This window comes from Passer montanus, unplaced genomic scaffold (genome assembly GCF_014805655.1).
Source record: "Passer montanus isolate IOZ18808 unplaced genomic scaffold, ASM1480565v1 scaffold1, whole genome shotgun sequence".
Taxonomy (NCBI): domain Eukaryota; kingdom Metazoa; phylum Chordata; class Aves; order Passeriformes; family Passeridae; genus Passer; species Passer montanus.
In genome coordinates this window covers 11852381-11879292 of record NW_024356504.1, presented here as the reverse complement: position 1 = coordinate 11879292, position 26912 = coordinate 11852381, and the positions used below count along the sequence as shown (strand labels likewise).

Genomic DNA, 26912 nt, shown 5'->3' with positions numbered 1-26912 from the left:
AACTCTTTGTTCAAATCTTAACATTTGAACTGGTTCAAGTAACCACCTTCTTTGTGTGTAACATCCAGTGTAGCAACAATGTGTGTAACATCCAAAGAACAGAGTATTTCCTGCAGGATAGAATGTGTAGAATGCAATTCAGCAGAGTTCAATGTCTCAGCACATCTGCAATACAACCTAGGGAGGCACATGTGTATTCAAATGGAAAGGCACTGAGGTATGGCTAACCAAGTAATTAGACTCTGCTTAAGTAGTGTTTCTCATTCCTGCTCTGGTGGCTCGGTGGGTGAGAAGACAAGTCCTTTGTCACTGCTGGACTAGCCTAGATTAAAGGTTTATGGTTCTTACTGTTCTCTTCTGTGCTGCTCAAAATTATGTAGTTTTCACCTTTAGAATAACAAGCCAGATTCTTTGGATATTCAGGATCTCTCAGGCAGTGTGTGAATGCCAGCATATATGATCCTACACCTCATTTTGATTCAAACTCGTAAAATTTTCTCTTGCAGCTTTTTGACAGGATAAAGTTATTCTGGATGCCTGCAAAGCACCAGCCAGATTTTATTTATCTAAGGCATGTTCCTCTTAGAAAGGTCCATCTCTTCACTATAATTCAGCTGAGCTGTCTTGTGCTTCTCTGGATTATAAAGGTTTCAAGAGCTGCCATTGTCTTTCCTATGATGGTATGATTTTTTTTTTTATTTTCTCTAAAAATCCCTAATTATTTTCACTTGTGGACAATTACTATTGAAGAAAAATATAATTTTGGGCAGTTAATTATAATATTGCTTTGATTCTGTGTTCAAGGAAAATTTGTGATGTATTAAGTGGTAAAAATTTGACATTTAAGCTGTGTTTTGAGTCCTATGTGTGGATATCCCAACTTATATTCTCTTAGGGAAAATTCTTCTCTTAAAGAAAAAATACTAAAAATCTATTTGATATTTTTTATTTAAGGAATATTACTATTCTTTAAATACTTTTTATATACTATTTCTTCCTTTTATTTAAGGAATAAATCCTGTTACAGAAAGAACATTCACTTATTAAGGAAGACTGCATATTGAACTGAGGAGCCTGACAGTTCTGTGTCTTGGGAGAAATAACAATGGTCTGCTGCTTAAGTGATTTCTCTGATGATTTCACTAATAGAAAATATAAGATATTTACTGACCTCAGTGATTGTTAAATGCTTCAAACAGTACTTTGTTTGAAGAAAGGAATAGCAGCTGTTAGCTTATTCAAATTAAAGGATAAAATTCTAGCTACAAACTGTTCACTTTTGAAAGAATTCCTCTACAAGTCTGATTTACTTGCTTAATTTCCTAATTCTTTGAATTAATATATTTTCAGGTCCTAGCTTTGGTATTTGTCCGAAAACTCATGGATTTCTTTTTTACCAAGCGGGAGCTCAGTTGGTTAGATGATTTGATGCCTGAGAGCAAGAAAAAGAAACTGGAAGATGCTGAGAAAGAGGTGGGTCATGGTTTTAGGTTTCTTTGTTTGTAGCATTTTATCAACTTCTCTTTCAGACATTTAGAGAGAATCCTGTAAGGCACATTTCATGTACCAGGCAGACTTGTTAACAGTATCTAAGTGTAACATTGTCATATTTTGCATAAGTGCTTTTAAGGTTACAAATCTGATAAGCTTAGGTGGGGATGTAGATTCTTAGGCTGCCATACTGTCATATAAAATATTATCCCCAGTACTCCTGGGGTTTGCTTCTGAGACCCACTCAGATGGTGTGAAGAGATGAAGCTATGCCTGTAGGAAAGGCCTCAGATCCTAGCCCTGGGGCACTTGGGTGCTGCCCTGGGCTGGGTCTCATCCCTGCAAGAGGTGCTGAGGAAAGAAGTGAAGATTTTAAGGCCTGTGGATGTCCCAGCTGCCTCTGAGCCTTACACACAGCATCACTCTGTGCCCTTTCTGCTCAGCAATGTCAGGACCCTGTGCAGTGTCCCAGTTACACTCTGGGCCAGAGCTGTCCTTGTGCTATTGCAGAAACAATTCACTTTGTACTGGAAAGGTCAGTGACCCTGCTAACCCCATTAACCAAATGCTCAGACTCGCATCCTGTGGCATTGCCACCCAGGTGGAAACTTCAGATGTGGACTCCTCATCTATTTCAAAGAATATGCTTTTCAGATAATTCCTTATCAACTTGAAAATTACCCTTAGGGATGCCCCGAGATGTGATCCAAGACCTTTAAAATGTGTGTGTTAAGGATTCCCATTAGTAGCTTTATTTGCAGAAATAGGACATGAGCTAATAATTTGAATGGTAATGACACAAACTAGATTACTCTGCCTGTAGGATTGATTGTTCTGTGACCTTTGACAACTCCCTGCCTCATCTGTAACCTGGTGAACTCTTAACTTTGATTTCCTTGACACATTCAACATACTGTCATGGATTATATTTTGGGGAAAAGATTTTACCTATAAGAAACATCAAGATAATTATTTACTATTTAGTATGTGCCTGTAAAACTACCAGGCTGAAATTAAAATGTGTGAGTCATTGTTTTCTCCCTTGAATCAAAGCAGACCAGAGAGATGTTTCATCGTGGTGTCTGTTGTCATTACAATTCAGAGTAACCAGTAACCAAGGTAGCTCTCTTCTTGTGGGTCTGGTTATTGGAAAGAATTCCTTGTTATACTTATGTTTTGGTTATATGTCACTTTCCTTCCCTTGCTTGATAGGATGGCATCAGAAAACAAAACTGGGAAAATCTACTGGTGTTACTTTATTTCATTCACTGTCTATTTTGAGAGGTTATTTTTACATATTTTGGCATTTCTAAATATTTAGAGCTATTATTAAAACTGTTCAACTGTCAAAAACTTATGAAGCTGTGAAGCCTGGAAATGACAAAATTAACTAGTAATAAAAAACTTCTGACATGTAGCCTAAGGAATTAATTGGAGAGTTGCTATCACACAGCTTTTAAAAATAGAAGTATTCTACCCACAAGAATATTCAGAAATGTAGTTGACAGGATCTGAAACTTACTTGATTGGATCCTAATTTCATCACTTAAGTTGTTTTTATATTTTTAGGCCATGTTTTTTCCAGGGCTTTGTACATTTATAGTGGATATGATACGTGCCTTCTCCTCACAGACCTCCTTTGGAAGCCACTTTGATGTTAATCAATTAAGTCTTTCTGAGACAAGAATGAACAAAGAACTTTCACATTAGAAGAAAAAAAATATTGTAACTTTTGAAATAATTGTAGTAATAAAACATTGAAGAAACAAATTTCTGAGCAGAGAGAATTGCCGACCTACTGTTTTGGAAAACTGTACTGGCTCTTGCTGCTAACACCAACAATCAGTGTTTGTGATGCACGTGGGCCTTTGGTGATCTGCCAGAAAATGATAAACTCTCTCTTTTAGCCAACCCATGCTTTCAGACAGGCACTGGTGAAAACTGTTACAAAGGGAAGAAAGCTGGGGAGGTCTCTGGGCGTCTCTTGGGCTCTCACACACACTGCAACAATTTAGAGCAGGATTTGATGGTTACCTTCCTGCCAAGACTTGTTAACTCCTAGCTGTGCTTATCCTGACCAGGGGTGTAGACACTGGGAATCCTCTTCTGGAGGTTGTTTTCCTTTGTTCTTGCAGGCAGGACATGGCACTTGAGAGCTGATCTATTCTTCTTCCCTCCCACTAAGGCAGATTTGCTAAATTTGTAATTACTTTACGTATGGTTTTTGGTGGATTTATCTCCTAAGTCTCTTCAACTGAAAACTAATTTTGGGTATCTTGTTTCACTGAAAAATCAGCATTAAAATCAGTATTATAAATATTAAAACTGTGTGTGCAAACTTAAATCATCTTCCCTAATTTTTGCATATAAACATCAATGCAAATATCCAGTTATCAGTGTTATTTAAAATTCATCAGACAGTTGTTCAATCACTGTTAATAATTCTCCTCTTTATTCTTGCAAAAAAAGGCACTGGAAAATAGCATTAAGGTACAATTTTAAGAGAGAAGGTTTTAAATGTCAACTATTTAAGTTGAAAAGTATCTTACTTTAAGAACTTCAAATAAATACTTAATATTAAAGAAAATGAAAAGATTATTAAAGTACACAAATTTCACTTTTCACGATTTCATATCCTGTCTCATGTCTAAATTCCTTTGTTCTAGGAAGAGCAAAGTATGTTAGCAATGGAAGAGGAAGGGACTGTTCAGTTACCACTAGAAGGACATTACAGGTAAAATATACCTTTCCTCTTTTAGGTGAGTTGCAATTAAATAAAGTAAACATGTCACAATATTTATTCATAATGCTTACTGAATATCAGGAAGATGTTTGTTTGGTATGGATAGGTGAACTGAACCACACACTGCATCATTTAACAAGGTCAGCCCTTTTCTAGTCTTTCCACACGATCTCACTTTCCCTAGGGAAATACACACTAGTTGGAAGTTTTCCATTGGACAGGACTGCAGGATCAGACTGTTCACAATGAGCTTTGGCTTCTGACATGCACAGTGCAAAAGGAAGATGCGGAGAAGGTCAAACCCTTCACCCTGATGCAAGCAGGGATCCAGGAAAGATTTTGAAAACGCTGCAGAAAAACTAGGTTCTTACAGTATTACATCGTAAAACATTCTGATTAAATCCTGTTATGTAAGATAATGAGTGCATCTAGAACTCTGCAGGGTAGATAAAGCATAATGCAGGGCTGACACAACAAAAAAGGCATGAACATCTATATTATAGATAGTAATAATACATGTTGCCAGCCCATAAGGAATGAATATAATTTAAAGTTTTCAGAAATAAATTCTTAAGAAAAGATTTGAAATATCTGGTGACAGTAACCTCTGCATAAATGTGAGTTCATAGGAACATCATCTTAGAGTGGCCTTCCCTCTAACATTTTAACACAAAGTTACTGTAACACCTCCTAATGCAAATCAGGAGATTTGTAACAGTGTCTCTGAAAAAATCCGACTCATCAACTACTAATGGTCTGGTTCTTTTCTTGTTTTGTCCATACATTCTTGTTGTAATTTCTATTAGCAATATGTAGCTTAATTTATCTTGCAGTGTGATCTCTATCGATCTCCACAGTGTGTTGACATTGGTAGAGTTGCCTGGATAATACCTGACTCTCTGTACTGTAAGGGTTGCACACCTGTAGCTAAAAACAAGAGTCAAGATATTGGTGATTAAAGTGGTTCCCCGAAACACAGAACAGCAAGTTTACTGAGGGCTTACTGAATGCCAAGTATATGTAACCATGAAGTCAGGAATAATGTACAGGCAACCCCTTAAAATGTTTAAGACTTTATTATTCTTATGTGTATAAATACAAGTTTGGAGCAGTCCAGGTAAAGCAAAGACCATAATGGCTACAAAGTGCTACTTAAGGCTACTGATTAGTTTGTTTGATTTGGACATTTTTATTAGCTATCTTAAATATTTAATTTTGTTAAGGCTTTTGATTGCTTTAAAAATAGTTTTAAAAGTAGGTGGAGTTTCAGGACCTTTTGGGATCATGTTTAATCCAGTGATGCCACTAACATGCTGTGAGATCTTGGGCAATATTTAATTTCACACTTCTTCATTTTTCTCTTTATTAGTTGGGAGTGACACAATACATTTTCTTGATGTTATTGTGATTAATTGCTGTTGGAGGAGACCTTTTGGGATCATGTTTAATCCAGTGATGCCACTAACATGCTGTGAGATCTTGAGCAATATTTAATTTCACACTTCTTCATTTTTCTCTTTTTTATTAGTTGGGAGTGACACAATAAATTTTCTTCATGTTATTGTGATTAATTGCTGTTGGAGGGAGAAAATACCTTAAAAAGTGCTAAGATGTTCTGAGAGAGTATTTAAGTAATTGTTCAGGACTTCTGAACTTTAACGTAGTCTCTTGACTTACAATGCACGTAATTATTGTCATCACTACCAGTTTTCAAGCACTTTTATTGAGTTAATAAGTAACAAGACTGATTGCTGATTGTTTTATTGTGTATTTACTTTCATTCTTGTCTAGAGATGACCCATCTGTGATAAACATTTCTGATGAAATGGCGAAAACTGCTGTGTGGAAGACATTGTTGATATCCTCAGAGAATGCAAAAGATAAGGAGTCAAGCTTTCCTTCTAAAAGGTCTTAATATTTTTAACTTCATTATATTTTGTATATTGGTGTCAAACCAATATTAGAATATTTTGCTAGGGATTAGAAATATTGATAGCATTTTGCAGTTTTATTTCTTATGTCCAGTCGTAATATTCTGAGCTCAAAACACAAATTCACTATTTATTTAAAAACATAAATCACAAATATTTGCATGGTACTTAGTTATGCTCCAGTGGAAAATGAAGCTGAGCATGCCTGATGCTTGTGTAATGAACCACCAGCCTCCACCTGGATATTGCATTTGTTCTGCTTGCTTTTGTTCTTTCCTCTTGAAAAAGAAGTGATCATCACTGCCCCTGGAAATAGCTGTATGAAGAACCCAGTACTCTGAATGCAATCTAATAATATTTGGAGTGAAAATAATTTTATGATTGCATCATATCTTTACATTTTTCTGCCAACTTCACTTGTACTCAAAACAGTTAAATAATTTTAGATTTTAGTCCAGTAAAATGAAGACACATTATTTTATCTGTGCTACAGAGTTACGACAGGAATAAGAAAATATTAAATTCAAGCACAGTGTGATTTTCTAAGAGAATTTTTTCCTCTGCTTCCATAAATTTAAAATGTAACTATTTTCTATTTAATTGTTTTGTATCACACTTCTGTCATAAGCTCCCCTTCCTAATCACTCTAGAAGCTGATTCCCCAAAGGTAAGACCCTGACCCCAACCTTTCCTTGGTTGTGTCTTCCAATTCAAAACGGTGTCTGCCACCTTGGAACCCAAATGAGTTGACTTTGTTTAGTTTTTGGGGAGACAGGATGAGAAGAAATTTCAAATAAGAATGTAAAATATCTTCATTAAAGTCTCAAATATTAGAATTTGAAATTTACTCTGTATTTAAAATAGTGTATTTAAATAGTGTAGTGTATTCAAATGTCAGACTGAATTTATTCCTAGTAATCTTTTCTAAAATACAGAATTGTATTCTGCCCATTTCTAAATATACTTTTCAAAAGCCCATGTTTGAAACAGCTAGTTATTGTTTCAAGGTGAACAGATGCAGTAAGAGAACACTTGTACTGATAGTGTTTTTTAATTTATCACCCCAAAATGGCATGCTGCCTTTCAGTTGTTCCTTTCCCTGTACTGCATAAATGAAACTAAGCAGTTGATGACCAGAGAACCTTCATTTGAAACACCCATGGAGCAGCCCACTAATGTGGTCATTTTGATATTTCACTGAGACTCAGAATAGCCTAGTTCTTGTTTGCCTGCCACCCTACACATGGACTGAAAAGGATCATGTCACTGAAACCAGCATGGGGCACGGGAGGAGGATGTACTGCAGGGTTTTCTTGTCAAGTACCCTGCTGTCCATGTTGTGAAAGCCTGGAGAAAGAGAAGAACCTGCTGTGGCACATTCACAGCCCCTGGGTACACAGGGGTTGTAATTTTCCTGGTGGATGTTGCTTTCTTTGGTGGTATGATAGATGATGTAAACATGACCCTCTGAACAAAGAGCATCCACAGAGATTGTGGCTCAGATAAGAGATTTGACCTTTAAACTGCAGTGAAATAGAAACTAATTTTCTAAAGGTCTCCTTTTCAATCTCTTCTTGTATCTTTGCTCTTGAAAACAAAGACTCAGGAGAAAATATTTTTCTAGTTTTAGATATGAGTGTTCTGTTGTAAACCAACAGCCTTAAAGACTCTGAAATCCTGCATTTTCAGGTGCTCTACCTTGTCTCAGATTCTGAGAGAGGAATAGATTCAAAGAGCTTTAACCCTGAAAGACTTTCTTTACGATAAGCAAAGCATAAGCAACTTTAATCTTAAGTCATATTAGGGACAGAACTACAAAAATATTACAAAACATAATGCATGTATCATTAAATGAGGATATAATTCAATCCTAGGTAATTAGTAAGGAAAAAAAAAAGCTTGGAATGGTAGCAGTTGTAAGGATAAATTTTGCAATATTAGATTAACAATTTCTGCAGTGAATGGTACCTTATCATAGAGGGGGAAAATTTTCATTTTGAAATAAATTTTATTGATGCCTTGTGAAGTTCCACTACACACCATTTAGTACTCCCTTTCAGCTGTCAGTTCTGCTTCCTTATATCTCAAAATATTATTAAATGGGGATAATTAAATTATGATAGTATACTATGATTTTATGCAAGGCATTGGCCAATTAACAAGAAGTTACTTGTAGTAATTAAATGCTGAGTTGACTTGACCAATTATAAACTAAGATCATCTACAAAAAGAGATTTTAGACAGGAAGGGTTTATACAAATGACTTCCCAATCTGATGGATAATTTCTACCACAAGACATTCCCTGGCCCTGGTTATTTGAAATAGCATAGTGTGAGAGAGTTCTTACATGTCGGGCTCCTGAATGTTTCTACCTCAAAGAGAGGACTACAAGGGATTCAATCAAGTTGCCTAGCCATAGAGGCACATGAACTTCACAATTTTCCAACTGTCCTTTTTTTATTATTAAAATTCACAGGGACCTAAAGGTCTGCCTTTGAGCCTTTCTTGGTAGAAAGGAACACCAAGGCACCTACCTGTAGCACAGCCCTCTTTGGTACATGTGAATAAACATTCCTCTGTCTTTGCTCATAGTATTAAGCCCTTCAGAGAGCAATTTCAAAGCATATGCAGACCTGACTATGGACAGGAGACAGACTTAGCTGGTCTTTTAAAGTACTGGAGAAAGAGGCATCTGTCACTTTGTAGATGATATGAGTGAGTTTTCTTTTCGACCTGAAGGTATGAAAATCCCACATCCCAGACCTTCCTGCTCAGGCGTGTTAGGCTACTCCCTTGGTAGGGAGGAAGAGAGCTCCAACTCCTTTACAGATCCACCAGTGACTTGTTTTACTGGAAAAAGACTGGACTTGTCCTTTTTTTTTCAAATTTCTCAAGGCATTAAAGCCCACATCTGCAGGAGCTGCTCAGAGATGTGAATCCTAAATAGAAGGAAGACTTTCCTGGTATCACAGAGGCACCTAAAACGTGGAAATATTATAGACTGTAAGGCACACAACACCTCAGTGTTTGCTTTTACTAAGCACAGGTAACTCCCTGCCTGCTGTACTGCTGCACTTTCAATTCACCCCCCCTGGAATTTGTTTGCATACCCTTTGTGTGCAGAAAGTGTAACATACCCAATTCTATCACTGTTCTACAGAAGGTGACAGATTTGGCAGTTGAAGTGGCAGAAGTTGGTATTCTTTAGCTATTTCCATTAACACCTCTGGAAGCTGCCATAGGCATAGAAGTAAGCTTTGGCTGAACTGAATTGTATCCTTAAAGCAATTTTTATGTGAAGAAAAATGTCAAATGATTGTAGAATTGTGCATGAATCACCTTAAGAATTTGAGAATTGATCTTGCTTTCTTTAAGCCTTGCGTAACTCAGCCTATTTCTCATTCATTCTAGTTAAGGAATTATTCCCATGAAACCTGGTAGGTTATGTGCTTGCTACAGGTTTGTTCTCAGAACCATCTGGTTTTCTTTAGATACCCTGCCACTCTTTGTTGAAGGCTTGATTTGCCTGTGTTGTGGAAGCCTCTTTGCATTTTCATACTGTGATTGAGACTCATTGGAAGAACATGACTTTTTATTTATTTACGCTGTTGTAAATTAGGACCCTCACACACACAAAAAATCATCTGCTTTGCACGTACATTGCTTTCTATAGGCAAATCAACATTGTTTTACTGGGGGGGAAAAAAAGGCTGAATCCAAATTTGAACTGTGGTTTACTGTTCTGAATAAGATGGCTTGTATCTGATCTTTCAGGCTTTTTTTTTTTAAATTTAAATTTATTTCCTTATAATGTATACATGAGGAAGTATGTATTACTCTCCACATGGGGAATATTGTCTCTCCTCATCCTCGCCAGACTTCTGCTCTCTCCAATCAAGACTGAAAGCCAAATATTTGCTGGATATTGGCTTGCACTACTCTAGTTCAGAAACATTCCTTTTAAATGTACAGTTGAACAAGAGAATACATTTTAAAGACAAGAAATACTTACTGTGAGCTCTTGTTTGCTCCATTTAAGAATGTGCTGGTATTGTCTGAGAACTGTACCATTACCATTATTTAGTAAATTAAGTTGTATTTGCCAAAAAAGAAAAAAATAAGTGGCTATCTTTGCTTGCATGCTGGCTGTCTGTACATCTTAAGTTCTTTACCTACCTTGTCCCTAAAATGCTGCCTGATGTCTTCCACACCATTCAGCACAGAAATTTTCACTTGCTTTCCCAGTTTGTGCCATGAAGCATGAAAAATAAAGTATCTGTGCAATGTTGGTTTTCAGGTAGATTATATATATATACATAGTTGTGTGTGTGATAGTACTACCATAACTCTATTTTTTTTGTTTCCCCTTTCGTTTCCTAGTGCTGAAATCAGAAAAGAGAAGAAAGCTGACTCAGGGAAAGGTGTTGACCGGGAGACTTGTCTATGACTTGCTCTTCAAGTAATTTTTTTACAAATGATTTAAAGGAGTGCCACAACCACTAAATATAAATTATTTACCTTGTAACTTTTGTCTTTCATCTCAAACTAGCACAGGTAATGTAGTGCAATACTTGTCTCATTCCACCTTGTCTATCTTGTCTAGTATCAATGTAAATGTCTGCAGTAGCCAATGCAAAAAATCTTTGTGTTCTTTGCTGATCTTGGCCATTTATCAGTACTTGTATCAGAAATGTAAGAAGCAAATTTTCTTTCAAATTCAACTTTCCTGTTAATAGGTTTGTACTGTATTTTGCTACTTTTTCTGTGTGAGAATACTTAATAATCTTGATTCAAGATGAACTTGAAAACCCTTATTCCAATTTTTTTTTTAAATCACCTAACTAATAAATGATTTCAAGAGACCCAAACTGACAAGCAAACATTAAGAAGTTTATAAAATAACAACTGATCTGACCCTGTGACTAAACTAACAAGGATAATACTTTCCTCCTTAATCTGTCCATTTGAAGTCATGGATTCAGTTTTGCAATGTGAATTGCAGGGTCAGATTCTGTATTTGTGAAGTTTTCCTTGATTTATTACAGTGTATTTAATATTAAAATTTGTATGTAACCGGAACATAGTCCTATATATATATATATATAAATAAATAAATAAATATATATATAAAATATATATTAAAGCATTTTCTCACCTTAGTTAAAGAACACCACCACATCCTTTGCTGTGAAACATGGGTACAGTATTTCTTAAAATGCGATTTGTGATTACAGTATCTTGTATTGTATGAATGTTGCCATGGTAGGCCAAACAAAGGCATTTTGTCATTAATCAATCCATTATTTTATAATAGGGAAAATTTTGTAGATACAAACTATACCCCACATGCAGTTTTACCACCTTCCCAATGATCTTCCTCTTTATTGCCTAAAATTCAGCCACATAAAGGATGTATTTTATATTGTCTTCTCTCCACTAACAACTGTAAACCTCTTAGTTTCAGAGATTATGTATAATAATTAAATGGGTATCCTGCTGTTGTTTTGTTACAGCTCTTTATTATTCTATCAAATACATATTGATTAAAAGATAAAAACAACATTGCAAAGTAAAATGTGGCTTTAAGGCTATTACATTTTTTGTAATGGATTTTGTTACTGCCTGATCCTTCAAGCTGTTCTTTTCTGTAAAAGACTGAGAGATTAGGTATTGAATGAATAGGGATGCGGAGCTGAAGTTTTATTGTGTTATTTGGAATTCACTGATTTTTAAATTTTTTAAGATAAATTTTTAAATTATAAAAATGAAAGCTAACTCTCAGTATTATGCTGTAACTTTGAATCCTAAAAATAAGAATTGTAGTCTTGCAATCTTCCTAAGAACTCATCCATAGGGCTCTAACATTCCCCAGCTTTCCCAAATACGCAAATTTTTCTATAGACCTCGTGAACAAGTTTTCCCATTCAGCACATTTAAAATATTCCAGTGTTTTCGTGTATGTGAGTGTGTATGTTTTAATACTTTAGCCATAAATAATTGCATTTTGCTGCAAACTTAATAGGGTCACTGTTCTAAATTTACCTTAGTATTATCAAAGCCCATTAAAAGCCATTTTTATGGAGAAAAAAAATTCTACTGGACGTGAAAAAGGATTCACATCTAATTAAATGTTTTGTATATGTAAATTTAGAAAAAAACTCTGATGCATTAAGGTTAAATGCTTTGTTTTGTGTACTTGATGATAAATTGTAAGATTCCAATTGTTTTAAGGTTAGTATAGAAGCTCAATACTGGTTTGTCCTGAAAGCAGCCTGATGGTGTTTTAACATGTTGCTGACTTTGTTACAGATAATGTATACAATCAAAATGTATTAGCTTCACTTGACCAACTCTTAGAATATTAAGAAATCAATGTATTCAATGGCATTCTGTATTTTTGTTCAGTATTTCAGAGTGGTTTTATTTTAAAACACTCTGGTTTTGCGTGAATTTAAGTGCTTTTCCAATGATAATCTTAACGTTCTGAAATCACACACAATGTAAAGCAGATGTAGTGCTATATTTACTTCTAATTTCATATTCCTGGTCAAAATTACTCAACTTCTTGGATGTAATTTATTACAAAAGTTTATGTGTACATGTGAATAGACTATTGTGTTTTTCACAATTAAGATATGTTATGTGAAAATAAATATTTATCCTAACTAATTTTCAATTTTATTTTTATACTGCAAAACTCAGAAGAGGTTTACAATACCACACAATATTTGAAATGTCTACCTGACCTGAACGGGCTTCACAAATTAATGATTGGTAGAGCCCAGCATGGCTCCCTTTTCAAGTGGAATCTCACTGAAACATGCAAGGCTGTGAGCTGGTGCTGTGTACTTGGTCTGACCTTAACAGTAAGTGTGACACTGGGGACAGCCCAGAGCTCGCTGTTCCATGAAGAGAATGGAATGAAGCTCCAATTTACTACTCATGAGTTGGTCCCCCTTCCTCCTGAGAGAGATGATGGGGACAAAGCAGGAGTAGTTGGATCTTTTTAGAAATCAATAGTTAAGGTCATACAATTTAAAATGCTTCTGCTCTTCTCAGAACCCTAAATTTCTGCTACTGAAAAACCTTAAGGCCATGAATTGCAATGCTATGTACAGTATTGATTCCAGCTTACTAAATCCCTTTTGAGCTTCTTCACCAATTATTAAACCAAAGACTAGAAGTCTCCTAGCCTAAGAATGGTAACAGTGACACCTCAAGCTTCCACTGCTTCTGTGTATTGTACAACAAACTTAAACATCCATTTCACATAGGAAAAAAAATACAGAGAAAGCCCGTAATTGGTAGGGGTGCAAGTTACAGTAATTCAGGCACAACTGACTTCTAGCTTTGGACATTAATGAAATGAGCTAGATATTTTCTGTGGCTCAGTTTTAGTTATTTACCTGTGCTCATGCAGTTCAAGCAAGTTGTCAGTTCCCTGAGGCAGCTCTACCATCCTCTTGCCTGCATTATTTTTGGAGCTGAGGGAGTTCTACCACTGTGAAAAATTAGACACTGAATTTATGTTAATTAGGACACTTACTATAGCAATGAAATTTTATTTTGTTTTAAAAGTTGTATCATTGTCTATTACCAGCATACCTTAGAAGTTGCTTTCCAGACAAAGTAAGATAATTAGCATTGCATTATGTAATGCCTTGCAGATAAGACCATTAACAGGGGATGATGTATTGAGAGTAGATTCCCAGTGAGATGCTAGAATCATTAACATAGGTCAGATGCAAAGAATTGCATCTTAATGAAAGACTTAAACCATATAATTTCTAGTTTCATGTATTTTTTTAAATGTTTCTTTGATTATATTAATTCTTGCACTTATCTAATGAGAGTCTGGTGAAAGAAGTTTTTTGGATTACAGAAACACTTTTTTTTTGTTTTATGACAGTATGAGTGATAACATTAAAAGAAATCCTAACTATTTACCCTTGCATACACAAGCCATATCATAATGATAATCTTTTTTTATAACCTGTCTGTATTGCTGGGATCTACCTTATACTGACATAGGTTTCTTTGCCTTGAGTCAAAAGAATGAGAGATGTGATGATAAAACCTCTTGGAGATAACTGACAGCCTGTAAGCCTGTAGAACTTTAACTGTGGTGCCAGTCAACATTAGAGCCACTACTCCCTTAAACCCAAGATGGTATTTGTAAAACCCAGCTCCAGTGTGTTTCAAAAAAATGCCAACAAACAGAACAAAACCGCCCATCTTATTTTGTGAGTCAAGGAATTGTTAGTTTGTGAAAACAAAATCTGATTTTCCATTTGAGACTTTCTCATTTAAGGACAAGCTGCACAAAGTGTCTTAACATTCTTCCCCATGCTTTATCTGTCTGCATGAGTACTTTTACATTCACACCTAATGTCACTAATAACCCACAATACAGACATAATCAGATGCTGGCATGTAATACCAAGAAGCTAAGTGTTAGATAATCATGTCACACTCCATTACATGATACCATTACACAAAATCAGATGACTTACACTGTAAGTCATCCTCAAAATTAACGGGGATTTAAAATATTCTAGTGTTCTTTTTCTGAAGCAACATTTTCAAGGATATGGACTACACCTCCTTTCATAAATTAATGTCTTTATTATTTTAAAGCAGCACAATTTTTAGTACAAGTGGATTGCATTTTTTCTATGTGAAATTAAGAAAACTAAACCTCAGATTAGATGGAGAATCCTACCTGGAGTGCTGTAAAGAAAGCAATATTTATTGGTAGGCTGTAAGGTTTTGCTAAAGAGCATGTTCACAGGAGATTGACAGTCCAGCCCTTGCTGTGACTGCTAGTTTGCATTGTAATGTTTTATGTTTCAGTGTAAGAACCAGTTTCTATTCATCACAACATGAGCAACTTCTACATTAAAAAAATGGGGCTCTTGTTCCCAGAGGAGATTTTGCAGTGCACCTCCCCAGTGAAGCAGCCATCTTTACTATAAAATAAGCAAAAATAACAGTACTATATGATAGCATACAAAGAAATTCAGTGACACTGGTTTGATTAGGTATCATTCAGAATCTTTGGTGAAAGCTGGTTTTGTGCTTGCCTTGCAAGAGTTCTACAACTGTAATACAAGGTATTGCAGAGAAAACACGCTTACTTCAGGAACTGCAGTATAAAGTATTTCATTCTGCACATATTAACATTGCAGTATTCCTGGTACCCATTCTAAAATAATAATTATCAAGCCTTACGAATTTCTGCAAAAATGTTTCTTCATTATTCTCACAGAAATTACCACAGGGTTCATTTCACTTTTGATGGAAACATTATTATATTTTTATTCTGTGACTGATCGCCCTGTGACATTTTTATCATTCCTTTCTCTAACATACAAACTCGACTGTTTCTCTTTTAGACTGAAATATCAAAAGGTAATTACTCAAGCAAGTACCATGTTTCCTAGAAGTCTGCAACATCATTCCGGTGATGTTAAGACCCGATTAAACACAGTCAATAAAAATGCAATAGTTGCTTGGCAACAGGAATCATTACAAAGATTAGCATTTCATTGTGTACACCGGTATCCCAAGAGCTGACTCTTATCTCATCTTGATTTACACTGGCTCAGAGTACATTATCATGAGAGCTTTCTGGAGAAGTACCATCACTAACAAGCAAAATGCTGGTGCTAGTGCAGTGAGAAACACTGCTTTATGAAGTGGCTCATATGGGTATAAATATGCTTATGTGCTTGACCGGAGATGGAATGGTCTTTGTCAGTGTACCACTGCGTGAAAGAGAAACACAGAGAGTGTTAGTTGCAGCTACAGCTAAAGGATATAAATCAAACATGACAGACATAAAAACCTGTGCAGCCATTTAAAATGATCCTAGCATGTGGCTTTCAGCATGGAAGCAAAGACATGATGGGGTAAAGCTGCTTTGGAAGCTGCTTTGACACTTAAGCTCCTTCTTTGCATGTGGGACATGCTCTGTTTTTATGCTGAAGGTGTAAAAACAACATGTGGCTTGTCCACATGGAAGGTAGATTCAGCTGTTCAGTTACAAGGGGTGCCTGACCTCTCCCTCTGTATATCCTTTGAGTTTGGCTGAAAGAAAACCATGCACTTGGCCTCCTTCTGTACATATCTTTTCTAGCACTGCTCCTCGAGGGCTGAGAGAATGTAGGAAAGGAAGAGATGGCTCCCTAGTCTGAGAACTTCCATGCACAACATAAGAAAGGGCAAATAACTGCTTGTCTTGCAAGTACAATAAACACCAGACAGGATGGACAGGCTATCTGGGATTTTGCTATTTTGCTGGGATTTTTTTATCCTATCTGTAAGACACTATTCATTGCACTTGGGTATATGCAAAGGTTGGGACTGTCTATTTGTTTGAGAACACAAAAAATTTAAGAAAATGAAAGATTAGGTTAAAAGGATCAAATATGAGATAGTGTTGCTTTACAGTTTTTCTTGTGCAGAAATAAAATACATGCTTTATGTTCACATTTCAGTTACTGAATATGAAATGCAACTATATGAACTTCCATTTAAGAAGGCAATGAATTTATACCTTACCACAGGGAGCTTATGTTATTATTCTCATTTGTATAACAATACACAAACCAGAACCATACCATTGCCTGAAAATCCACTTCAGCATCAACAAGAGCTTTGGAAATCTGTGCTGCTTGCTGAAAGTGAACATTATCTGAAAAGTGGAAGAGGAAAAAGGTAAACAAAAACTGCTTCTGTAATACTCTGGGGGAAAATCAAAGCAACTATACACACTAGACTCCCCAGCACTGCTGACTGAAACACAGATTAGTTGCAAAAATCGGTATTATTTTATTGACGCAAATGTAACAGCCTTGCCCCTTCATGCTTTTGTTTTGTCAGTAGTAGAATTGCGAACCTGTCTGTAATACTAAAATGTCTAATTAACTGCAACTCACCATCTGCTGTTCCATGAATAAGGAGATATTCAACTTCCTTGAATTTTTCAGCTCTGGCCATTACTGTTGAACTCTGAAATTAAATGAAAAAAAAAAAGAAAAAAAGCTGCTATTTATTAGGGTATGACTTGCTAGCAACTGAATTTGATTCGTGTTGACACTGTCTGGGGTTCTTCAGCTCAAAGCAAGCGCAGCCCTGCTTACCCCCCTCTGAAGTGCCACGGGACAGGGTCACACATCCAGGGCTGGGTGCCCACATCAAACCACCCCGCGCCTGTTCCCAAGGCTGTGGCTGCCAAGGAGCAGGCAGCTGCAGAGGGGAAGAGCTCTGCAGTCAGGTTCACATTCAGTCCATGGCCAGCATGGTGGTAGCCTGCAGCACTCCGTGTGCCATAGGGTTCCTGTTTGACTGCAGACAAGTTAAAAAAAAAATGTTGCCATGGCAACAGTGCACCCTGCGAGAGCAAGGAGTAGATCTTGCAGAGGCTACACATGTTATCTTCCACACAAGGTTCACCTGCAGGTAAGGCACCAGAGCTAATACTGCCTCCATCTCCAGAAAAACCGGGTAACAAGAAGTTTAGAAAAATGTGCTCTCAAAATGCCTCAACAAAAATCATTAGACCACATCTCTAAATAGAAGTCAAGCTACATTTTGGGAATGGAAACACGATACAGTGATGAAAAGATGAAATAATCGGCGACTATGATTAATCAAGAAATTTAAAACATAGTAACAACATATTCCCTAGAACATTCTAGCCCACCTGACTTGCTACTGTGACTCAAGAATGAAGGCAGTGAGGATTGCAGATAAGATTTTTAATTTGGGCGAGAAAAGGGAGTAGGATGGTGCTCTGCCATGAGCAGAGAAAGAAGAGGAACAACAGGGACAAGACATTTTAGACTTGATAAGACAAGCAGTTAATGAGGCAAAAAAAAAATACGAAAAATTATGAACAGAAGAATTTAGTGATTTGCTTTTTTTCTTCCAAATTTTGTACTAAGGCTCTATCCTTGCACAAGGATTTGCATTTAGTACCCCAAAAAAGTCAAATACTTCATACTACCAAGACAAGAAGGGTTCTGATTTCCTTATGTCTCTTGTACACTCATGAATCTTTAAAGCAAGTACAAATATTAAACTCCTTTTGTCATGGCAGAATAGTGTACCAGAACCCTTCCATACATAAAATGAATTCTTTGTATGTATTCAATGAAATCTAAAAACAAAGTTCAGCAGAGAGGGCAAAAAACTCCCACCCTCCAGTCTCTTACACTGCAGTTGCCCTCTTTTGATAGTGAAAGGCTAGAGAACACTAGAAATCCAGTATACAGAAATCCACCAACAGCAGAAGCATGACATATTCCATTCAGATGATTTGGTATCATGGAATAAGAACATTTAGCCGTGAGTGTCAAAATATGGAGAGAGCAATTTGATGCACCAAGGAGCACTGGTAAACCAGCTGACCAAAAGAACAAATGAGAAAGAAACGACCCAGTGAGATTAAAGACAATAAAAACCACCAACAACCAAAAAAAACCCCAAACCAACCAGTATCCTTTGAGTAAATAATTTCCCACATGTGCAGAGGGAAAACTGATAGATCACCTTGCTAGGCTTTATTGCAGAAAAGCAATGCTGCTTTAAGTAAACCTTCTGGAAGCTTGATTTAAGCTACACTTCTGAGAGCTTGACTTGGCAAAAGCAGTTTTAGAAAGAGGATGTCACTATTTTTCCTCTTCAGGCATTAAATAAAATAAAGTTATTTGTAAAAATACTTCAGAAAGAAGAAACATATGAGGTACTTTCTCTGCTTTTTTATCACTGGTGATACTTCACTTGCTGTACTCACACTCAGCATGAAGAGTCCCTTCCCTAAAACATGCTTTAAGGACACAGTACCTTTGTGTCCTTAAAGAAGTTTGCAAGCTAGGGAGCACTCTCAAGTAGGCAGAGTTAGACAACAAAGCAACAGCAGCTGAACAAACTAAGGTTTGTTCAGTGGACAGCCAAAAAATGCAACTTTATTTACCACTTCTGTTTTACAGTTACACTGCTAGGACAAAGGCTCTGAAAAGGTAACGTGAACAAGTACTGAGAATTAGGCCCTACTGAGTGTAACTGGCTTTTCTAAAGATCACACAGCAGTCAACATTTTATCAGCACTCCACAAACAAGTTAAGGTTTGGCTGAAATTGAAGGTCTCTCTCCCTTTAGCATATTCTCAGATAATAGAACAAATGTCAAATCAGTACAAGATGGCATATTTACAAAATTGTACCCTGTTTTGCATAACCTAATGATGCAGCAGTTCTTAAGGACTGAACATTTCAAATCTGCTAGAAAAAGATTGCCAAATCTATGACTGTTTCAAACACTTGCCAAAAGCATATCAAATTCAGAGTGAACTGCAAAATAATGTTCTCACAAGTTGAACAGTCTCTTCAGTATGCTTTACATGGCTACTGCGTCTGACCTCCAGAGCTCTGCCCTGATTCCGTCTCAAGTCTTTTGCATCAGGGATGTTTCTTCCAGGCCGCCACATTCTCTGCTGTTCAGGCTAGGATTATATTAGGAGCACCACCCATGCTTGCTCCTCTCTTTTACAAAGCTCTAATTTTTAATAGTTTACAACTACATTAAAAGACACTGAACATACCTAATCAGCCCACTTAGGAGCACGAGTCCTCCCTCAGACTTGACTCCTGACAAACAATATTTAACATTTCAGATTCTCTGCCTTCAATGAAGTAAAACTTAATGTCACAGAAATACAAGACAGGATGTACCCCTCTTACCACAACTAGTTTCTTGAGTCTATATATTCAGTCATCAATAATACTCTACATGTTAGGAATGTGCCTAGCAGTGCTCATCTTTTCTAAGGAGGTGTGTACACCATCTCAATTTTTTTTAAATCAGGGTGCATACCATAGTTTATGCAACTTTTCACTTTTCATGCCAGCTTTACAGCAATGCAGCAGGATAGAGAATATATGAGGCAGCACACAAACCTGACAGCACAGAGTTAGCAGTGCAAGCTTTAACAGCTTCAGCTGTATGTACTAGCTTTCAGTACAGATTCTGCATTCACCTCAGAAACCATTCATTTCAGCAAACAGCTCTCAAAAGTGTCACCGGACCAGGAGGCTGGCTATTGGGACTGGGACATGGATCAAAGGGGCTGTAAGCCAGGAACATACTGGGCTGAAGTCAGTGAGGGTCTTCAGCAATAACAAGATCCCACAACACTGTCATGGAGGCTACATGAAAACCAACAAACTCACTTCTCAAGCTACCCCACCCTCCAGGTTAAAAGTAAAGTCCAAGTATTATATTATTTGGAGCTTTTAACAACAAACAGGATTTAAGTTGCATTTTCCTTTCTCTAGGAGCAGCAGCGAAGTGTGACAATCTGATCTAGGCAATTACTCCTCCTCCATCTAGCCACCATTCTCCCCAATTAGTCCTCTGAGTAACACATTTGAAACCTTTAGCTCTTTGGTACTGGCAGTTTCAACGTGGCCATTGCCAGCAATGGATACCATGCCAAGAAAATCCGACTCCTGGCTTGAAAGGATTAAACAGTCCTCTGTTGCCATCTGTGCCGTGAAGCTGGTGAGTGACTTTGTGCACCCAGAGCGTTAACGTTCGTTCTGCACAGCGACAGGAACTTGTATTTACACTGCTACCTCGCAGACCTCCTACTGTTCCCACTGCCTTAAAGAAACGCATTTGGAAAAAGACAGGCAGGAGGCTGCAGGCTGCTGGTCAGTTCCTGCTGGGCCCAGTAGCTCAGTGGTTAGAAGAGGGAGACAGACACAGTACCAAGCTGTCCAGCAGTCACTACCATTGTCCCCAATCTTGACCAGAATGTCTCACATAGCAGCTGACAACACTAGAGTACTGTAAATATATGCCAAGCCACATGTTTCAGTACATATATGTCTGTATTTATATGTTTTATCATACTTGTAAATCAATGCGACAACACCCACCCTTTTTCCTACCCATGACACTTTTTTAATGCACACAACAGTGCTATCTGTCCTCTACTCTGCTTACCAACCCAAACACAGAGAATGCTCTATCTCCTCCTCTAATAACATCAATGTTTGGTTCCAGTATCACCATGGCTGGCCTCTTCTGTGAAACATTCCAATAACCAGGGCACAAAGTACCCCTCAGATTCCTCAGAGTTCTCCCACAGCCACTGTATTTTCACCTCAGCCTGAAGTTTCCCAAAACGTAACAGAACGTTTGGTTGCTGTGCCCTATGCCCAGCTACCTGTGACTTCAAAAAGCCCTTGAGGCAACAAAAATCATCTGGCACATGGAAGAGCAAGTCAAACAATTGATTAGTCATGCTGTAACAAGCACAAACAATCTACATGAAATTTTCTTTCAGCAGGACTCATGCAAATTCCCTCACTCCTGTGAAAACACTGGTCATTTTAGAACAAATTTTGGACATCCTCTGTTTATGGAGATTTCAGTCCTGACACTGCTGGCTCTCAGTTGGTCTGCAATTTGATATGATCACAGTAGCTTACCTGTCAAAATTTTCTAGCATTGAGGAAATTTTGCTTTCCCTGCAAAAAACCTGCAGATTCCTAAAGCAGGGAAGTTCACACAATACTCATTAAAAAAAAATACATTTCAGAAAGAATGGGAGTATATTTGTTTTTGTGAAAAATGTTTAAGATAAAGCATTCTTTGCTCACAAACATATACATTTTAAAACAAATTTGTTTTTTGGTGGTTAAAATAGAAGTTTTTACAGCTTGTTTTACAGTCTGTGAAGTAGTCAAATGGAAGTGAATTTTAAAAAAAAACAACCCAAAACACTAACACACCAAACAAACAACAGAAACCCCAACCATTCACCAAGGGGAAGCTACCTTGTGCAAATCCAAACACATGAGACTACAGCCTCTAACAGCACAATGCAACAGTTCTAGCAGGCAAGAAGAAACAAACTTATTTTTCTGCACACGGAAAGAATTAAAGTGTTTAAAGAACAATATACCAGTTTAGAAATGAAACAACACACAAAAAAAGAAATAAAGTTATTTCTTTCTTACATTATAGTTCTTCAAATTATCATTTTCTGTAGGAAGGCCCATGTATCGCTCTGTGTATATTGAATCTGAAATTCAAAAAAACCCCAAAATTAGAACCTGCTACTTAATTTTCAGTCTGTCTACCATCAATTTTCTCATCAATACAAGCAGTAACAATGCATACTGGAAATCAGGTTTTCCACAATGAGGGGTGTAGGTAACCATCGTTATTCAGAATAGTTAATCTTCTTGTTGCCATGGACACCTGAATGCTGAATATTAATATAGTACTTTGTGTCAGTGTTTCCTTATTGTTATTCTTTCAGTAATCCTAAAAAAATGACTGAAGATGTTTGCAGTAAATAACTAACATCTGAGAAAAAAAATCTTATTTATTTTATCTAAATATTTACTACCAAAAATCTATACTATGCAAATATAGTAGCATATTAGGATTCAGCTTGGGTGAGAAAAAAACAAAATTGATTTTCCACATATTTTTTTGCCATGTTACCATTTTCAGATCTGCAGCTTTGTTTTAAACCATACAAATTAATGCTCTGCTGCCATATTCTAATGTCCATTTGACTTCTCATCAGAGCTGCTGCACTAGGTTTTTTTATGCTGAATATGTATGCCTCCATAATCCTTCATTTAAGTATGTAAAAGTGGAATTTCAGAGATCTTGATCATTAAAAAAAATATTTCCTGTCATACTGTAATATTCATGTCCAAAATATCATGAAGATGTTCCCCACAGACTACTGCTACTGCCTGGCAGCATGATCTGATCTGCTGAGTTAGCTATTATACAGCCTCTGTGCTAGTTGCAGAATGATAAATTATGCCTTCTTTAGCAGTGGTTTGCCAGGGAAAGCTTTCCCTTGAATGTTTTTGGACAAATAAAAATGAGGAAAATGTTAAAATGTGTTCAGATTGTACCAGTACCTATTTATAACTTTACATAATTTTTTTTAATCTGGGAGGAGAGCCCCTATTAACTAGCCCATTTCTAGCCTCATGCAACTACTTGAAACCTTCTGCTCAAAAGGCTTGAAGCATGTAGAGACTTGTCCACTTGATCAGGTTTTTCTCACATCAAGCTATTCTCAAGATGAATTAGATTTATAAAATCCAAATTTGACATGCTAAAAAAACCCCTGACCAACCAACCTAAGGCAATTCAAATCCTATTCTGGTACTTTTAGAGAGTAAATTACAATGCAAGTGCAAAGCTAATCCTCACAGTTCATTGTCATAAGTGAAGTTTCATTTCGAAGACACAAAACTTTAACTGTGATGAATTCCTGACACACAATACTGTGTGCCATCAAAGCAAATGTACACACATTACAGCAGTACTACCAACATTACAACGGTTTTGTCTTCATTAATGTGTAAAGAGATTACCTCAAGTTATGGATGTGACTTTTTAAGATGGGAAATAATATTTAGCAAATTGGTTTAATTTCAAAATGCAGTGGCCACGAGCTCATAAAAGCAGACCAAGTGGCATTTATGTGGCATCTAGTAGATAATCCAAAGTTCTGCGCTACGAATCCACACTTTGCAGCGTGTGCACTGGAAGACATATGGGAATCCTTGTAACGAGGAAGCCCTCACATACCATAATATTGCCAGCGTGACACGGGGGCAACCGCTATTCCACACTTGAACACGCCGCTTCCAGAGCCAAGCACCATGGAGGTCACATATCCCCCATAAGACTGAGAAGAAAACATTGCTGTTATTTTAGTCAGAAGGGAAAGGATGGGGCCCATCTGCTACACAGTTCATCAGGCATTTATGGGATCAGCGTTTTTCATATTAATGAACTCCATTCTGAATTTGGGTCAGATCTCAGCCAGCCTGCTCAGTCGGGGAAACAGGCACCAAACAGCGCATGGCAGCTGTGGCACTGATGAATGAGAGCTTGATGGGGAAAAAGGGCGCAAACGCTGCCCAACTGTGACTCAGCTGAGGATGACTGCGTTTGGTAGCACTGTAGGCAGCAGCAAAAGACAGGAAACGAGACACTGCTGAACCGCTGTGTCCCTGCCCGTGCTGGGGGAGTGGGTGGAAGCAGAGCTCTGGCCCACAGTGTGCTCCGATGAGTAGTTGCAACAGGGCATCCAGAAATTTCCAGCTCCCTTGGAGCAGACCTATGGTAACTTGCTCCCTAACTCTCCCCCAAAGTGTCAGGAGCAAGACTGTGACTGGGGAGTGAAGGATCTGCTGAGTTTGTGGGAGGAACTGTGCAACAACACACTCCTTGCTGTACACAGAGAATTTACTCACAGTCTAGCTTGATACACAGATGAGTAAATATCTGACACACTTGAACATCCAGGCAGCAAGATACCTAAACACTGTCACCAACCGCCCAAATGACTGCCCTCACAAGGGTTTGAATGGGTTATTTAGGAAAATGTGCCCACCCACATTCAAAAACAAGAGCTATTTTTGGATCTCATTCCTGTCTTAAAAGCAGATTACAGGCAAAGGGAATTGCATCTTATTTCAAAGTCCTTAAATGTTTGCTCCAACTTCAATGCCTAGGTCCTTCCAATGAGATTAGCAAAGTAATGCAAGCACTTAGTAATTAAACACTGTATAAATGCCTAACCTGGCCACAGTAAAGGTGTTACTGCTGAATCTATGGCAAACAAAATCCATGTACATAATGACAGCCTGACAATGAGAGGCAGACTGTCTAAAAACTCAAGATATAAAGAAAATCTGTTTGCCTACAGGTTCAATGTCCAGGATGCATAATCCCAACATAGCTCCAAAAAGGAATGTTCTTCTACTATTCATCCTGAGGGTCATAAGGACTTAAGATGGGATTGCATCGAATCATCAATTTCTGCAGAAAGAATTTTCCTTTCATTACAGTTAGTACCATTATATGTGATTTCATATAACAGAGATGTCTACCCCCAAAAGAAAAGCTATTAAAGACACCATATTGACATCAAGCAATTTATTCATTAGTGCCTGTCACCTGCAGTGCCCAAATTTCAGTTAACAATTTAAATCAGCACTGCAATCACAACACTCTGTACACATTTAGCTTTGTAGCTGAGGGGATATGTGCACGCTATTAAACTATTAAATATTTCCATCTACTGTGCCAGGTTTTAAAGATGCATCAAGTTAGAGAAATCTGGCCTCTGGTTGCAAATACCACGATAACCATCCCACACAGCTGGCTCGAGTGTAATTTCACATCTTTTTTAAAATCAGTCATCCAACTGAAGAAATACTGTTAAATACATACTTGGGTTTTGTTTTTTTTTTTAGTATAGGTTCATACTGTACACAGGAACTTGGCAGCATCCATTTAGATTGGTTTTTAATCCCTCTAGTAGTCCTAATTTCTCTTACAAAGGCTCCTGAATGATTGCAAAAGGGCAATGTATAAACACACTTTGAAGATGAACTTTATCAGCTCAAGTTCTGGATTGTGCTGTGACCCCAGGGGTGCCTCACATGAAGCACTGCAGGATCTCACACACATGACAGCACAACAAACAGTTGTGCAAATTAAACAGTATTCCCGCCAAAATTATTTGAGTACTTACCCAACCCCAAATAGCTATTCTGTCCTTATCAACAAATCTCATTTCAGAAAACTTTCTGAAAACAAACAGAATAATTAAACACTTAACAGACTGCAAGTATCTGCCATTCTACAGACATGCCTATTTCCTATCAAGTCTTCTTCTTTCTATTGTACAAACAAGCATTTCCCACTTCATCATAGTGACTGCACATGAAAACATATGATAATTCAGGCACGTGTGTCTTTAGGAAATTTAAAAAAACATCTGTGCATATGACACTCTGAAACCCCTCAACCCATACTCACTGACATTTATATTGTATTAGGTCAGATTTCACTACCTGCCTTGTCTTTTTTTTTAAAGATGCACAAAAATCAAACTGCAGCAATAAGGAACAGACCAACACAGAGAAATACAGTCACCATAAAAAAAAATCAAGAAGATTGTGAAATTGTTTTAACTCCTTAACATTTTAAAATCCTACATAAAAAACCCTGCAAGATCAAATTTCATTGCAATTCTGAGAGATCTATGCTGAGATTGTTTATTTTAGTGAGGTTCTACAAGCATAAACCAAGTGACAAATGTGAACTACGATTTGAAGGCTGAGTATTTCTCATAATTCTGTGACAACAGAAACTTGCTAATGCTTGAAGTAAAACTTCCATCTCCAAGTTCCTTGGTAGCATGTTCTTCTACTAATATGACACTATATCATCTCTATAAAATCATCTCCATAAAATCAGAGATATGGTTAACTGGTATTACAGCATTAACTCTCCTCTCTTTTTAAGCATAAAATGATGGTTGGCATATAAATGACACACTTCACTGTACAAAATTAAGCCGAATGTAGCTATTTTTTGCCACTATTTTCAAGATGACGATTTGAAACCTTCACCGTTTTTCCCCCTACACGATAAGCACGTAAAAGAAGGAGCAGGTGTTGACCTTTCCCTGTGGCTCACCTGGCTGCTGCTATCTGATCTTCCACTTCATAGGTCCCCAGCCTCCGGTTTATGGCGTGCATGATTTGATCCCCCTGGTAGCCGCTGCCCCTGCCGTCGAAGCTGGCCACGATGACGCGCTCCGTGCTGGCCAGGTAAGTCGCCCAGCTGATCCGGTAGGTTTGGTCAACTTTCTGACTACAAGGTCCTGCATACCTAGGGG

General features: G+C 37.3%; 2 protein-coding genes across 13 annotated transcripts in view; one reads left to right on the top strand and one right to left on the bottom strand.

Annotated features, from left to right (window-relative positions):
• The window catches only part of SLC4A10 (solute carrier family 4 member 10), a 168383-nt gene extending 155548 nt beyond the window's left edge, over window positions 1-12835 (top strand). For 8 of the 12 annotated variants that reach the window (XM_039710399.1, XM_039710159.1, XM_039710317.1 and 5 more), the window contains 5 exons: window positions 507-680; window positions 1351-1473; window positions 4158-4225; window positions 6026-6142; window positions 10547-12835. In XM_039710399.1, coding sequence (XP_039566333.1) covers window positions 507-680; window positions 1351-1473; window positions 4158-4225; window positions 6026-6142; window positions 10547-10613 — 549 coding nt within the window. In that variant the 3' untranslated portion in view covers window positions 10614-12835. The other 4 variants (XM_039710762.1, XM_039710485.1, XM_039710671.1 and 1 more) reach the window with 3 other exon arrangements.
• Window positions 12836-14768: 1933 nt separating this feature from the next.
• The window catches only part of DPP4 (dipeptidyl peptidase 4), a 41602-nt gene continuing 29458 nt past the window's right edge, over window positions 14769-26912 (bottom strand). Inside the window, exons 20-26 of the mRNA XM_039700862.1 lie at window positions 26711-26905; window positions 25761-25815; window positions 23804-23903; window positions 22198-22262; window positions 17107-17179; window positions 16789-16862; window positions 14769-15933 (exon numbers count right to left, since the gene is read on the bottom strand). Coding sequence (XP_039556796.1) covers window positions 15835-15933; window positions 16789-16862; window positions 17107-17179; window positions 22198-22262; window positions 23804-23903; window positions 25761-25815; window positions 26711-26905 — 661 coding nt within the window. The 3' untranslated portion in view covers window positions 14769-15834. The remainder of the gene's footprint in view (window positions 15934-16788; window positions 16863-17106; window positions 17180-22197; window positions 22263-23803; window positions 23904-25760; window positions 25816-26710; window positions 26906-26912) is intronic.